Raw genomic sequence first — 13811 nt, 5'->3', positions numbered from 1 at the left:
TATGCCTACCTGAAGGTAAGTAAATTAGGAGTGCAGTTGCTCTATACCCTTTAGAGTCAAAGACAGAAGTAGTTTATCTAAAGGTTAAGTCAAAGGAGATCCATTCTCTCTCTTCACTAAAACAAGAGCAAATACATTTGCTTAGATGCTTAAAGTAATGGGAAAAGAATTTGGAATAAAACTGACAGTATTGTGATTTTTCATCTCTTACTCAGGTTGTGCCATTAGCTTCTGAAAATACAAAATACAAGTTAAACCACCAGTTCTAGGGGTTTGCTTCTGTCCTCTAAGGCAGGATTCAATTTTCTTCCTCTGAAATAAACAGTGTACATGCCCTTTTAAAGGCACTTCCCTCACTTACTAGGGTATGTAATTTAGTAACGTCGAGTAACAAGAATACATTCCTATGTATACCAAACACTACTCCCTGACCTTGGCATTAACTGAATGCCAGCATTTGGGAAAGCAGTTCTTTGTTCTTTTGCTCTGCATGTGAAGTCCCTCCTCCCAGAGCAGAATTATTGCTATAGCTAAACCAGCCCACAGACACGAATATTAGTAGTTCACCACAAGAAATAAAAATAATCTACCATTTTCCTTCAATCTATATCCAGAATTCTGCAAGTAAGACTTCATACAATTACATTCTCCATTCATCTTTTCTTCTTCATTCTGAGTTTTTCCAGAGGAACTGCAATCCCAACACCGTGACTAAGGATGGACACCGTTTCCCTGCTGGGTACCTCCAGCCCTAAAACCACCATTCAAAATACCCTTATATCTCTGCTCCATGAATGCAAATGCATGAGTTTACCTTGAAGAAAAGCAGCTGCAGCTGAAAGGCCCTTATATTCAGGATGTCATATATCCCACATAAATGAACTCTGATCAATTAAACAACTCGCACTGTTCATCTCTACAGGCCACAAAGTAACAGCTGGGTCTCTGGAATCATCACCTGCACACAATGCTTTCATCATGCCCCCGACATATGCTGTAAGGCATGGACACTAAGGGCAGGGAGGGACAACCAAAGGACAGCAGAGCCCTGAAAACAAACCTAGCAGACTGGTTTCACTGACCAAGGGGATTCTAGGGGGGGAAGCATGTGTTCAGTAGTTCAAAGACTAGCAATCCTGTGACAGACAGGTCATTCAGAAGGAGAGCTAGGAGAATGACACCTCCTGGTAGGAAACTCTAGAGTGCTCAAAGAGTAGAAATATTTCATGAAGTGCCCTCTAAAGAAATACCTTTCCAGGTGGCTATTAGAAATTTGTGTTTAAGTCTGGGGAAGAAGCAGCAGCTAGGAAGGCTCAGAAAGCATGTGATGGGCTCTTTGTAAGTATCAGGAAAGTAAAGGTGATCAGAAGTTTTCTGTATATAAAGGGATAAAATTGGTACAAAAACCCAAATGGATACAAACCATCTGTGAGTAAATGTAGACTGGAAATTAGGAGGGAGTTTCTAGCCAGCAGAGCAATGAGGTTATAAAATTGCCTTCTATAAGTAGCAGAACAAACCCCTTTGTTTTCATGCAGATCTTGGTCAATTTCTGAAAGGGATCATGTGAGAGCTTTATTCATGAAAGCAAGGTATAAAGACCCAGCAGAGGTCCTTTACACTCCCGCATGCTGGAGGTTGGCTTGGATTCTTAACCTTCAGTGCACAAACAAAGCCTCTGGCTTCTGAACTGACTATACATACACAGATCCAAACGAGGTTAATACCAAGAGAGATAATGTTATTATCCTGCATTTGTTCTGGCTTCTTTGCTAATCTGAGGAGCTGCTAATCAACAGCTGTTGAAGAAAAAAATCTCCACCCAAAGCCTATTAAAACGAGTGGGCCAAGCAGAAAAGCAGACCTGTGATCTTTGATGTCCATGATAGTCATAATTTACAACAGTGTATTTCATTTGCACCAGTGTTTTAGGCATTCTTCTGCTCAGCTCAAGGGTGTACTCTCACTCTGGGATAAAAAAACATTTGCAAGTACAGCTGAAAATTAACCCTCATTTTATTTCCTCTCTTGTGTGAGAGTTAACACGTGATGGAAATTACCTACTTCAAAATTCTTTTCTTAATATTTTCCTGTAATACAACAATGGGCCAAACATATCCTTACATCTTGTGCTCTGCTGTCAAAGAGCTCAATAAAAGGAAAAATTTATACAGCTGGACTTCAAACCGATTGTTTCCGTTTTCCTGACTCTGGTAACCTGGATTGGCCTAATGGCTTGAGAGAATCCAGCGATGAGCTTCACTGCAGCACAATGTATATTTAACACATTTGCATAATACTAATATTCCTTTTCTAGTCACTTGCTGTTCAGAGGCTAAATAGCAAAATAAATATGAGGATGTTTTGACATTAAGATACTCCTGGCTCACAGGTTTTTTGCCTATTCTCAAAGGAAATGTTACATTTGATCTTGAACTGCAATCCAGTTTCTTCCTTTTTAAGATGTCATGCAAGTTAACTAGTGTAGTCTGGGCACTGAAAGCAAGCTAGAAATAGCAGGTCTGAGACCTGCACAGTAAATTGATGTGGGGTTTTGGCAGGATAAGCCAGTTGGATCTGAACTCCATGTTTCTGCAGCCAGATGACTTCTGCTACCTGAGCTTGTTCAACTACAACTGGCTTTGATATCTCCCCATACAGCAGCAGTACAGCCTCACCTTCTTTCCCCCATCCCTCATTTCAATCCAAATTGATAAAAAAAGTGACAGTTGTCAATAGTCAATAACAATTTCTCAAAAATTCTACTCAAGGCCAAATTAGCTTTTAACCACAGATCAGAAAATCTCATGAGCCATGCACAAGGGCTAACCCATTTGGGCTTTCAACCCAGGCTTTTTCAGGGATCCTTTCTGTCACCAAGTTACTTGGAAAGGGAAACCAGTGTGTTTTCTTTGTAACTATTAGTTCCTGTGTATTAAACTTTTCCACTTAGTGACTTCAGCTGAAGGCTGTAAACCACAGAACATAATGCAGGGGAAAGGAGTCATCTCAGATACTCAACCTATCTGAATATTGCAGTGCAAGTCAAAACATAATGTAGTCTCAAAGCTGGACTCCTGACATTTAGCCCAGAAGAGGAGTTGAAATGCTGTATGTAGTGCTTTGCCTGAATTTTAAAAGTAGGTTCATGACTCAAGTCTGATTGATTGAAAAATACTGTTACTGACCACACAGAATTGATCTGGAGAAATGGGGGAAGAAGCTATGAACCTTCTATCTGCAAGGATTCTCTTTTGTGAAGATCTAATCTTTGCATGCATGAAAACATTTAAGTGGGAAGTCCATTTACACATTCATAAGCACATACACCTAAAGTAAAAAACAAACAAACCCAAAACTGTTTTTCTCTGCTTTTTCAGTAATCTTAGCACTTGAATTTCACAGAATAGCCCATGTTGGAAGGGTCCTCAAAAGATCACTTGGTCCAACCTATCATGGGAATGGAAGCCTAGATGAGATTATCTAGCAGCCTGTCCAATCACATTTTGAGAACTTCCAGTGATTTGCCCTGCTTTATACATGCACAGCTTTTTCAGTGATATTTAAAGGGAAGACTAGTAAGAGACTTAACCTTTCTGCTTTTATTGCAAAGGTTTTAAGAATCCAATAAGCAGATGGGAGTCCTACAACAGCCATCTCAGGTATACTCACAGCAAGAAGGGAAAGAGACAGGTCAAACATAAGAGAGGGATAACTGGGCAGAACCACTCTGGAAATCCCAAATAAGACACAACACCCACCTTGCTCTGCTAGCACCTATGCCTCAGGAACTCCTAGGGACCTATCACTTGACATAACTACAGTATTGTATCTGTTTTATTGCAGATATTCTATGTATGCTTTAGCTGGACTGCCAATACATAGGAAGAAAATGCAACTGCATTTATATTATTTACCTGTGCTTTGCTCATAACACATTTAAGCTACTGATTTGATAATTTTTAATTTTTTTTAGCATGCCTTTAGCGCATTCTTCTGCTGTTAGGTTTGATACTGGCACATAACTGGATTCTTTAAACTATATTCAAAATCCGTATTTGCTGAAAAACTAGCATTTAACATACTCATGTAATGATCCATGTACTTAAAGCGACAGTTTCCATTTTTTTTCAGAAGAAAACCCTAATCTGAAGTGTAGTTTGAGCTACTGAGTGGTATAAGGCTAGAGGATATAAAGACTTAAGATAAAGTAACTGTATTTTGTTGTGTCAAGCTACTGCTTACACCTAGTAATCACTCCAGAGCTAATTTTTAAGGGCACTGCACTCACGAGTGGATTTGAAGATTATTTGAAGACCGTTTGTCCACCTCAGTAACCAAAAAAATATGAAACTCTGGGAAAAAGATTCAAAAAGAATGCTCAGTATCCATACACACTTCCTGAATAGGGCAATTTTTCTTGGGGGATGGGGACACATAATAGGGAACAAAAATGTTTCTGGAAAGTTACTGTAAAAACATACAAACACCACAGCCTTAATGCTACCACAAAGCCCAGTTGAAATGCAGTTAAGTGTGACAACAAGAATGTATTTGTCCCCTATCAGCAGTTTCCATCACCCAAATATTTCACTTGATACACAGGAACCCACTCCCTCAGCACGAACATGCACAGTGTCTCTGTTCTCCACATATTTTCATCAAACCTGTATGAATGTAGCAATACTGATATCTCTATCATGATCTCAAATTGAGTTGACATTTATTAACACTTTCAACAGTTTTTAAACAGAAAAAGTGTATTCACAGGACCCTCTTGTAAGGGATGCAATAGAGAACACAAGGCTATTATCTGCTTTATCCCTTTCAAGACACTCAGGAAGGTAAAAATGTTACAGATACTGGGACATCTCATACCTTTATGAAAATGAACCAGGGTAGCCACAATAGTTATACCCAGCTATCACACCATGTCACATGAACCACAGTTTTTGTTGCTTCTTTTTAATCTCTCTGCTGGAATATGTAGAGAAGTTTGACCAAGTTCAGATGCACTAGCTCACCAGTAACTTGGTTAGGTATCCCAGATTCAGCCTAACCACACGTTCTGTTACACCAACAGTTCAATCCGCTCCAACATACATTGCAATATTGACACAACCCAAGCCAATATAGGGATAGGTGCATTTTACAAGGCCACGTGGATTAAAACAATCTGATGATAGGAAGGGCATAAACAACAACAGTGCAACTTTATAGTCATTTGGGTCCAGCCCAAAGCCTGCAAACCCTAACAGAAAACAAGCCCCGTATGTAACACAGAAGAGGAAAAAATGCTGGGAACACTTACCCTTATGGTCTGGCTACAAGTACTCAAGAAATATATCTACTAGCCTATCTTAACTTTCATCACATTGATTCACTGTTACCTAATTTGAGATATTTAGAATACTTTTCCTCAGAACAGTGGGTTTTAGGTCATCACTGTGAAGAGACAAGATGTCACTTGGCCAAATTAACAAAAAAAACCCCTTCATTTTTCAGAAAATAGTGCCAAACTCACTGCCACAGTTAGATATGAGTAATCCTATTACAAAAGGAAAGTTCCTACATGCAGTATAATTGGAGGCAGGCTGTCCCTGGTCTGAGACCCTTGTTGCCCCATGCCATCCTCTTTGTACCCCTGAGGCCCAAAAAGTGACGCACTAACAATTGCCGCCAACAGCAGGGGATTTCTGTCTTCAGCCTAAAAGCCAACAGGAAGCTCCTATACCTCAGCATGGCGTAGGAAACTACTTTTGGATAAAGGGGGTGCTTAGGAAAACAAAAGCATCAAGGAGAAGACGACAAAGTTCCACTTTGCCTATTACTAAGTCACATACTTACCTGGTCAAACTCATGTCAGCTCAAGCCAGACACCTGCTCTCCTTGTTGAGGACAAATTCCTTTAAAGTTTAGCTTCTGTCTGAGGCATGCTGTAAGTATTTCCTTTGCCATCCTTGCCCTTGCTCATCAGTGTTACCATTCTTTGTTGCTAGCTCCTTCTGTGCATCATAACTGAAATGGGGCAATAAAGTTTTCCAGAGCTGTGGCCACGCAACAGGTTTCTATACTCAAGGGAATGAAGTATCCTATACCAGTTAAAAATAAAAAGGCAAGGTTCATTCAAACAAGCAAGCTCCATAAAACCTTCTTAATGCTAAAGCTTCAAGAAGAAATAAATAAGAGCATCAGATACTAGGCTAGATTAGTAGACAAAATAATCAAAGAAAGGCTATATACACAAAAAGTATCAAAACAATAATGGACATTCTAGAATGCTTGAAAGAAACTTAAAAGAACTAACACTACAGTAATCCTACAGGCCTTTACTACTGAGCTGAACAAAGTAAACTTCAGCAACCACCTGAACTCCACAGCACTCTCTCAGCCTTATAATCCTAAAGGGCACCTTACCCAGACACAGATTTTATCACTTTCCCTGCCTGCCTTGGCAAATCCAGAACAGTTGAGATGGTAGGCTTGGTTTCTACTTAAAGCCCTTCCCACCTCTTCATCTCCTAAGATGCAGTTAGCAGGAATTTGGCTTACCTTAGTGGGGCTCTGATTGGTTTCTTCACAGTGGTAGTACTACTCTGTGCCCAAAAAGGTAACTGACAACAGTATCTGAAATAATGAAATATTAGAAATTTTTATTAAGATTTAGAACAGCTAATAAAGTAGTTTAGTAAATAACTTTAATTATGATGTAATAAATCACAAAACAAATTTTAATTAAAATATTACATTTGTTAAAAATCTTTAAATGCTGTATTTACATGATACATACTCTTCTATTTTACTTTTTCATGCATTACATCTTAGTTTATATAGTACACTGTCTGTATTCAAGCACTGTTTTTATATCAGAGCTGGAGAAATTCATGTCAACAATGATTTACTATTGGTACGTATTAATAGAACAGCTCAGTTGAAAGTGACCTACAATATTAACACTTAAAAGACGTGGCTATGTTGCAACTCATTTGTGGAAATGTTCTGAAACTTTAAAAAAAAAATCTTTGTCTAAAATGTGAATGTTCCCTCTTTTTGAAGTAAGCACGTGATACAAGACCATGCTCTTACTTCAACACTACAAGGTAACAATTCTTTTCCTTCCAGTAAATATTATAGACTCGATTTTCAATAAGCTGGTGTATCTTATTCATGCTAGACATCTGTGACTTCATGATGGATCTGTGTGGAGCTTGCCTAACTCATCAAGTGGAACCCATAAAATAAGGGGAACAGGAGGTAAACTTGTATCTCTTATTTTATATATATTAAGAGTAACCTACAGATTCTCAGGGTGTTAAGCTCTCCCTGTCTATGATCCTCTCCCCCCCACCCCCGGTATAAACGCCTTGCCCTGCAACGGACCCGTGACGGCGGCTGCCCACCGCAAGGCCCCCGCTCTGGGAGCCGGGGGAGAGAAGGCACGGCAGCTATGGAAGGGGCGCAGGGACGAGGGCGCCCCTAAGGCCTCGACCGGCAACTCGAAGGAGTAACCGCACGCCTATCACCGTCCGCCCTCCCCTCTCGCAGCCTGTGAGGAGAAGCCGACCCACAGCCTCCGCCTGCCCGGGCCGGGAACCCGCTCGCCTCACGACGAACCCGCCGGGCGGCAGCGGCTGCCCCGCCCCCGGGCGCGAGCACCGCCTTCCCGCCAACCCCGGAGGACGGCGGGGGGTGGCGGCGGCGCGTCCCGGTTACCTCACAGGTTGGCGGTACCGCCATGGCGGCGGTGCGGGACGTTGAGATCGACCCGGAGGGCACGTTCAAGTACATCTTGGTGCGCCTGCAGCGCCCGGGCGGCGAGGAGCGGCGGGACATCGTCCGCGGCACCAAGGCGGCCGAGTTCCACAGTGGGTGACGGGCCGGGGCGGGGGCTGGGGAAGCGACCGTTAGCGGGCCCACCCCCCACCCCCCCCCCGGCAGCGTCCCTGAGGTGTGGGCCGTGGCCGCCAGTTCCCAAGCGAATCTGAGGCGGATGGGGGAGACCCTGGTGTCAGTGGGCATAGCTCAGAAGCCCCCTCCCACCACCTTCCCCCCCCCCCAATAGGTGCCTCATGCGAATATGAAAAGTGGGTCAATATTTCTGTCAGATGTCATTTCCAAACCTGATAAACCTCATTTAGGAGAATGTGATGTGTTAACTTAAGTAAAAAAACTGAAATAGAGAACCTTAATTAAAGCTGCATAATTTCTACGTCTGTCAAGAGAAACCTCCCTCCTTTGCAGATGAAAGAAAGGAACTGGAGGAAAATGAGCGGAAAGTAGCCAAAAAGAAGAGTTCTAGAGTATTTGGTGCCTAGTGCGTATTCTAATGGCTCTAACCGTTCTCCTTGTGCAGATCATATATTTGAAAAAGTAAATCCTGAGATGGAAAAGCTGGGATATGAGTGCAAGTGCCTTGGAGGAGGGAAAATTGATCATAATAGCAAAGACAAGAAAATTAGGGTATTTGGGCTTTCTACAGTAAGTGCATCTCTTGTGTTTCTTCAAATCCTTTTGTCACTGATGTTCTGGGATTTTTATAGTATGGTGGCTTATGGCAATTTGAATCACAGTGTAAACATTAACTGGAAAACTTGCCGGGCTCATTTGTGAGATAGATTAGAAAAACACTAGTTTTAAGGGCAGGACACCAAAGCAAAAATAATAGATAACTTAATGCTGAGTAATACCAACATTAAGTTACAATCCTGACTAAAAATGGAAGTTAGCATCTCTTGACTCAGAATCTTTTAATCTTACTGCTAGAGCAGGAATAGCCCATTTGTAGCCACAGGGTCTTGATCCAGCTATTGTGTGATCTTTATTTGCCAATAAAAATGTTGGTTGGCAGTGACCAGCTAAATTGTGAATGTTGTTCAGTGTATGTGTTGGGTGAGAAGAGTAGACCCAGTTTAGGTGTGGTGAATTTTTAGTAGGTGAACATGTAGTTTCACATAAATGCATTTTGTGGGAAGAAAAGTAACTTCCAAGAATATGGAAACTAGAGAATTTTTGTTACCTGTCACTGTTCTGTGTAGGTTCAGATTCTTTATGAAAGACTCAATAAGTGGTAATGATTTCTTGAATTTAGGGAACATGCTATAGTCTGTGTCTGGTGTTGCTCTGTGAGGAAGCGTAGCTACTTCTGTAGTACTACTGTGAGTAAAGATACTAGGCTTCTAATGTAGACAAGAAGAAAATAGTTCTATTAATTTAATTTTTTATAGAAAGTGATTGTTACTTCAAATCTGCTTACCTTAGACAGGCAGTGAAGGTTGGGCCTTGAATGTGTTAAGTGTTTTTAAATGTTAGTGTTACTTTTGTTCCAAGATGACTCTTGCCACCTGGAATCATAAGAAAAAAAAAAAAAAAGAACTCTTTAGGATTTGTATGGGGTGGAAAGGCAGTGTATAATGCTTATTCTACTAAATTCTTGTGATTGTAGGTCCTCATAGCTGCATTTTTAGATGAGGCTTGACACTTGTAAATAAATTCAGCTGCTAATTTAGTGTTAGAGGCAGTGGTCAACTCTTGCTTTGTAATACAATGTCTATGGAAAATACCTTGTTTCTCTGCTTTTGGTACCTTGAAGCTTACAGATGAGCACCATGTAAAAGCAGAGTTTTATTACCATGAGGGCTCCTGTCAGATAGAGAGGTTCAGAAGACCTCAGTAGCAGAAGTTAGTATATTAATTACATGGGTTTAATGCTTCTCTTTACCTGGAGATTTGTTGTCAGACTAAACCAGAACTATCTTGGTGTTTTATGAAAACCAGAGAAATAGCCATTGGCTTTTTTTGAAGTAGATGCTGTGCTATTATTTGCAAAGCTGGATGGGGTCTTCAAAGTGACTACCAAGGCAAGAGTGATCTGTAGGTGTGTTGCTTTACAACTGACAGTATAAACCTGCAGTATTTCTGACATAACTATATTATCTGGTATTTTTTAAAAGTTTGCATTTTATAATGCATCAATAATTTTAACCTGTGCAGTTTAAATGCTGGTTTACTTAAGCTGTTACTTTTGGGGCAGAGTCAGTGATGAATAAAGGTACATGTTTTGTTTGATAATGCAATCTTGAGCTCTTTTTTCAGTCTTCCAAGTTAAGTTTCATGTGAAATATTACTGGAAAAAGAAAGTAACCTGTAAATCACAGGTTTTTATCAAACTGTTGTGCAGTAAAGGCTTTTTGACAGGGAAAAACTTACTTGTAGTTCTGAAATAAATCAAGATAATAACTCCAGTCATATAAGACAATAATGGAAAGGTACCTTCTACCACAACTGTCTTAAATTTCTAACACTGTGATCAGTGATTTAAATGAGGGTTAAAAATCACATGGGTTATCTGACCTTGCCTTAGCTTGGAGTTGCAGTGGCTGAAGAGGACAGATATTTAAAATTATGCCATTACCAGCTAAGGCAAGATTGCAAATAAATAAAACATGAAGACTGTGATTTCTTTAGTGTCTAGAATAGTACTCAAATGTTCACACATGTGGTGACTTACTCCCTTTTCTTCCACTGAGCCAAATCAGGTGTTTTTATGCTCATATGTTAAAGTGGGTCAGTGCAATTGCTGTGGCTTAAAAGAACATTCAATAAATATGGTGGCTGAGGGATTGGGAACATTTTAAAACAAGCTTCCTGCTGGAGAAATCATGTGAAAAATGCACCCTCTATTACTTGAGATTGCTTAACCCCATCTCATTTTTCTACAGCTTGGGTTGGGGAAATTGGAGAGGACAATAGAAAAATAAAATATGGTACTGCAAGAATAACTCTTTTAGAACCTGTATTTGGTTTGTATGTAAATTATCAAATCTTAAGTGGGTAATTTGTGTTGTCAAGAACTGAATGGTTCTGTGGACTTCCTTTCTGTACATATTTCTCTAATAAGCACTTGTTCTTTCTTGCAGGGCTATGGAAAAGCAGATCATTCGGTGACTGTAGAGTTACTGAAAAAAGTGTATACAGATTATGAAATTACATGGTCAGATGACAAGAAATAAATGGCTACCTATGAACACAACAAGCATTTCAAAACTGGTAACTCTGTGAGCTGTACTCTGATAAATAAAATTGAATGTCTTCTATGGATGTTACCATAAATCTGGAGTAACTGGACTCTGCTGTAATTTATAATACGGGTAGTAATCCCCAGATGTATCTTATTTTTTTTGTGCAGAATCTGCAGTTCTAAGCCTTTTTCCTCTCCTTTTGATGTGCCATCTAATTAAACACTCCCACATGATCTTACCTCCAGTTTGTTTTCATCCAGTCCTGACTCACTGATATATTGTAGGCTACATCAGGATTTTGCCATCAACCTAAACACCACAGGACCAAACCTGTTCCCTGGTCTTTCGACAGCAGTGTTTTCTGTTTTCTTTATTTTCTATTGCTCTTTAGGCTTTTCAGCTTTCTTATCCACATTTACAAGAATCAGGGGCGAGGGGAGGGTTGACTGTTAGAGTTCTTCACCAATGATTTAAGTCTTCAATTTACTCCATGGTTTTGAAAATTCAGTATTTGTGTTCCACACAAGTAATGATCAAGATCTTTTGTGTCCCTGTAAGATCCTTCCCTATAGCAGATCAATGGCAATGTCAAATTCTGACAATACTTGTTTCAATCTGATTCCCCTGTACTTCTTTTATTCCCCATAAGTATAGTGATGCTTTTTCCTTTAGCAATAATTATCTTATGGTTAGCTACCTCGCAGCCAGACCCAGGACACCTAGGCAGTGGTTGAATTAACTTACAGCACCTGCTTCCTCCTGTTGTGGCAGGATGTTGCCCTTCATTTGTTGTGAAGTTACTTGCTACAATTTTCACTCTTGTTTCCTGCCAGTCTTCCCTTGAATGCTGTTGTGGATTTCAAGGCAGTAGCTTTTGTTCTTATGCTTACATTGTTGACTTGCAGTATTCAAGAGCTATTTGTATATAAATCCTGGTTCTTCACTGTGCTGTGGCTCCTACTGCACTTATCTACCAGTATCTGGTGGTATATGGTGGCTTTTTCTTTTCAGTGTGCATGTGACTCTTAAAGTACAAACAGTATGAAATTTGAGAGGCTTTAGTCCAGTTTCTGTCACAAAAAAATCCTGCTGTTAGTGTAATAAGGCAGTAACTATCCATCTTATGTCACTCTTCTGTATCTTTGTTTTGATTGGCTGGGTGGAGAAGGATTTCCTCTTCTCATCTTCAGATCTTTCAGTCCATTCCTTATTAGAAGAGTTCCAGGTATCTCCATCCCAGTAATCACCTGGGAGCAGGATCTCTTGAACCTGGTGCTGCCAGTCTCTTGGTTGGCACCTGCTTGCACCCATGTGCAGCCTGCACTTTCCCCTCCAGTGCCTCTATGAGCTTTTGCATCTGCTGTTTGTGCTTCTCTGTATGCTCTTGTACAATAGTCATCTGGCCGCACCACTTCAAATGCCATGATAACATTGATTGCATGTTTGATTTTTTTTTTTATTTTTTTTTTTTCTTAGCAAGATTTTGATTTCAGAATGTGATTAAGTGCCTGCATACCTAGTAACCAAGAATAGCATACAGGTCAATAATTTGCAAATTGGGTGCTTCCCACTTTGATTTTCCTCATGGGTTTTTTCCCCTAAGCTTTAGTAAAATAACTGTAACGGATGTTGTTTAATTGGTGCCAGTATACAAAAATGATTTTTTTTTTTTTTTTAATCGCCTCATTTCCCAAAACTAGCAAATAGCTTTCAAAGGGAAGTCAACAGTTAAGGATAGCTCCTGCTAAAACAAACAAGCTTTTTCATTTAATTTCCTGAGATGTTTTATGACTGATTTTAATGTTTCCCTCCACAGTACTTACGGGAAAGACATAATTTAGACCGGATTTCTTATTGCGATGACTGTTTAAGAAAGCAAGGGGATGGGGCGAGGGGAGAAAAGGGGGTGATGATTTGGAATGAGCTGATAGAGTTACCAGCTGACTTCTATCTTTGTTTCTTCAGACAAGAAATTGGGCCTGATGGTAAGCATTTATTGTGTCATCAAAAAAATACTTTGAGGGTCCTCCCAATTATGTTATTTTCTAGTGCAGTGTCATTTTGGAAAATGCTGATTTCCCTAGCTATTAAGTAATATGTACAAGTATTACAAGTGAGTGAAAGATTTTTATTCCAGAACATGAGGAGAAGCAGGAAACTAGTCACTAGGGTGGTGATGATTTGGCAAGTAGAGAAAGCCTTAATGTAGATTAGGGAAACTAGTGATATTTCATGTTGAAACACCAACAGAACAGCCAGCCTACAAAACTAAGTGTTGAATTCTGCTTCCTCTCAGCAGGTATCTGCTGAATTCTAAGCACAGAATATAACTTGTCTGGAATTATGGAAGTCCCAATGCTAGTTTTGCCAATTTCACCCAAGAAAAACATCCTTTATTAATTCTCATCTGTAATTCTGAAATGGGAACTTAATTATACTGTGTGGGGTTTCCTGTTTTGCAGGTGTGCAGTTACTATGAGATTGTGGCTCTAGCAGTCTTCACTTGAAAGTCCTACAAAATCCGATTCTGTATTTGCATGAAAACAGAGCTATCTTTGAGCAATCCAAGAATAAAATGAGGATGGTGAGCAAAGGAGTAGTATATTAAACCCAAGACAGCAAGTTTGATTGTGGAATACTTTCAAGAGGAAGCATTATGGTAGAAGATTGTAAGTGCTTTCTTTATTTGTCAAAAAGTACGTGAGATTGAATATGGTTAAGAACAACATTGTCATAGTGGTCAACGCTTCTTATTACTTCAGGTACCGTTCTCCAAAATGGTACTAGACCTAG

At 39.9% G+C, this 13811-nt stretch overlaps 1 protein-coding gene across 2 annotated transcripts; it reads left to right on the top strand.

Annotated features, from left to right (window-relative positions):
* Window positions 1-7663: 7663 nt before the first annotated feature.
* LOC128147606 (14 kDa phosphohistidine phosphatase-like) lies at window positions 7664-13588 on the top strand. Of its 2 annotated transcripts, XR_008237057.1 has the most exons (5): window positions 7664-7865; window positions 8354-8478; window positions 10917-11046; window positions 12835-13003; window positions 13481-13588. XR_008237057.1 is itself a non-coding variant. In XM_052800326.1 (3 exons), exons 1-3 carry the CDS (start codon window positions 7736-7738, stop codon window positions 11007-11009), a joined length of 348 nt encoding a protein of 115 aa, XP_052656286.1. In that variant the 5' UTR covers window positions 7664-7735; the 3' UTR covers window positions 11010-11109. The 2 variants fall into 2 exon arrangements, 1 of the variants encoding a protein (XP_052656286.1); XM_052800326.1 differs by lacking the exons at window positions 12835-13003; window positions 13481-13588 and having other exon boundaries at window positions 10917-11109.
* Window positions 13589-13811: the final 223 nt, after the last annotated feature.

This window comes from Harpia harpyja, chromosome 11, assembly GCF_026419915.1.
Source record: "Harpia harpyja isolate bHarHar1 chromosome 11, bHarHar1 primary haplotype, whole genome shotgun sequence".
Lineage (NCBI taxonomy): Eukaryota > Metazoa > Chordata > Aves > Accipitriformes > Accipitridae > Harpia > Harpia harpyja.
The sequence above is the reverse complement of the archived record's forward strand: the minus strand, read 5'-3'. Positions and strand labels throughout refer to the sequence as shown.

What these genes read in the sequence shown, in the direction of transcription:
- LOC128147606 (XM_052800326.1), top strand. Translation starts at nt 7,736, where the DNA reads ATGGCGGCGGTGCGGGACGTTGAGATCGACCCGGAGGGCACGTTCAAG. An exon ending in CAAGGCGGCCGAGTTCCACA is followed by an intron (nt 7,866 to 8,353) that starts GTGGGTGACGGG and finishes CTCCTTGTGCAG; the next exon opens with ATCATATATTTGAAAAAGTA. An exon ending in GGGTATTTGGGCTTTCTACA is followed by an intron (nt 8,479 to 10,916) that starts GTAAGTGCATCT and finishes TCTTTCTTGCAG; the next exon opens with GGCTATGGAAAAGCAGATCA.